Source organism: Sinocyclocheilus rhinocerous, unplaced genomic scaffold, assembly GCF_001515625.1.
Source record: "Sinocyclocheilus rhinocerous isolate Xijiao unplaced genomic scaffold, SAMN03320098_v1.1 C35843108, whole genome shotgun sequence".
NCBI lineage: Eukaryota > Metazoa > Chordata > Actinopteri > Cypriniformes > Cyprinidae > Sinocyclocheilus > Sinocyclocheilus rhinocerous.
The window spans coordinates 1-661 of record NW_015765310.1 but is presented as its reverse complement, the minus strand read 5'-3'; the positions used below and the strand labels follow the sequence as shown (position 1 = coordinate 661).

Here is a 661-nt window from a genome sequence, read left to right as displayed (position 1 = left end):
TGGGCCCTCTTCTTTTTATCTGCCATTATGGTGTGAATTACCACGGCTACCAACCACACAGATTTTCCTTTGAGGGACTGAACTTACCAGAGTATGCAAAGGGTATGCTCAGTAAAAGCATCTCTTTGGTCACAGCTAGCTGTATGGATCTCTCTGTTGAAATGAGATTAAGAGAGCTTAGTAAATGAACCAAGAAGTTAATAATATGCTTTAAAAACACAATTTTAAATCTTTGAATATATTTTGGTGCCACTTACTGAATGCCTCAAATGCCTGAGAGCACAGACTCTGGGATGGACTTAAGAGTAACAAGAATAGGAAACAAAGGCAAAGGAAAAAAGACACAATAAAATATGATTAAACAAGTCCAGAAAAATGTCTTGACTTGCAGAAGTGCATAAAAATATGCACTTACACCTCAGAGCTACTATCAGAGATGTCTGCTGGTAGTAGTGACTCAGAGGCATCAGTAGGCGCAGGTTCAGGGTCTGGCCGCTGGATCAGGAAAAAAAGGAAGCTGCCCACCAGGCTGATGACCGTTAGTGAGATGAAAACCGTCTGGCGGTCCTTATCTGACACCAAGAAACAACATTTTTCAGCTTTATTTGACTAGAGACCCAAGTTATAATTCTGTCTAACCATTCAAAACTGATTTTGCATT

At 40.1% G+C, this 661-nt stretch overlaps 1 protein-coding gene across 1 annotated transcript; it reads right to left on the bottom strand.

Moving 5' to 3' along the window:
• Positions 1-87: 87 nt before the first annotated feature.
• On the bottom strand, positions 88-609 carry LOC107735174 (UNC93-like protein MFSD11; the record flags this gene model as incomplete). The annotated part of the gene is made up of 3 exons (XM_016546947.1): positions 88-153; positions 258-298; positions 416-609. Coding segments are annotated over 3 exons (301 nt in total), but the record flags the coding sequence as incomplete, so codon positions are not given.
• Positions 610-661: the final 52 nt, after the last annotated feature.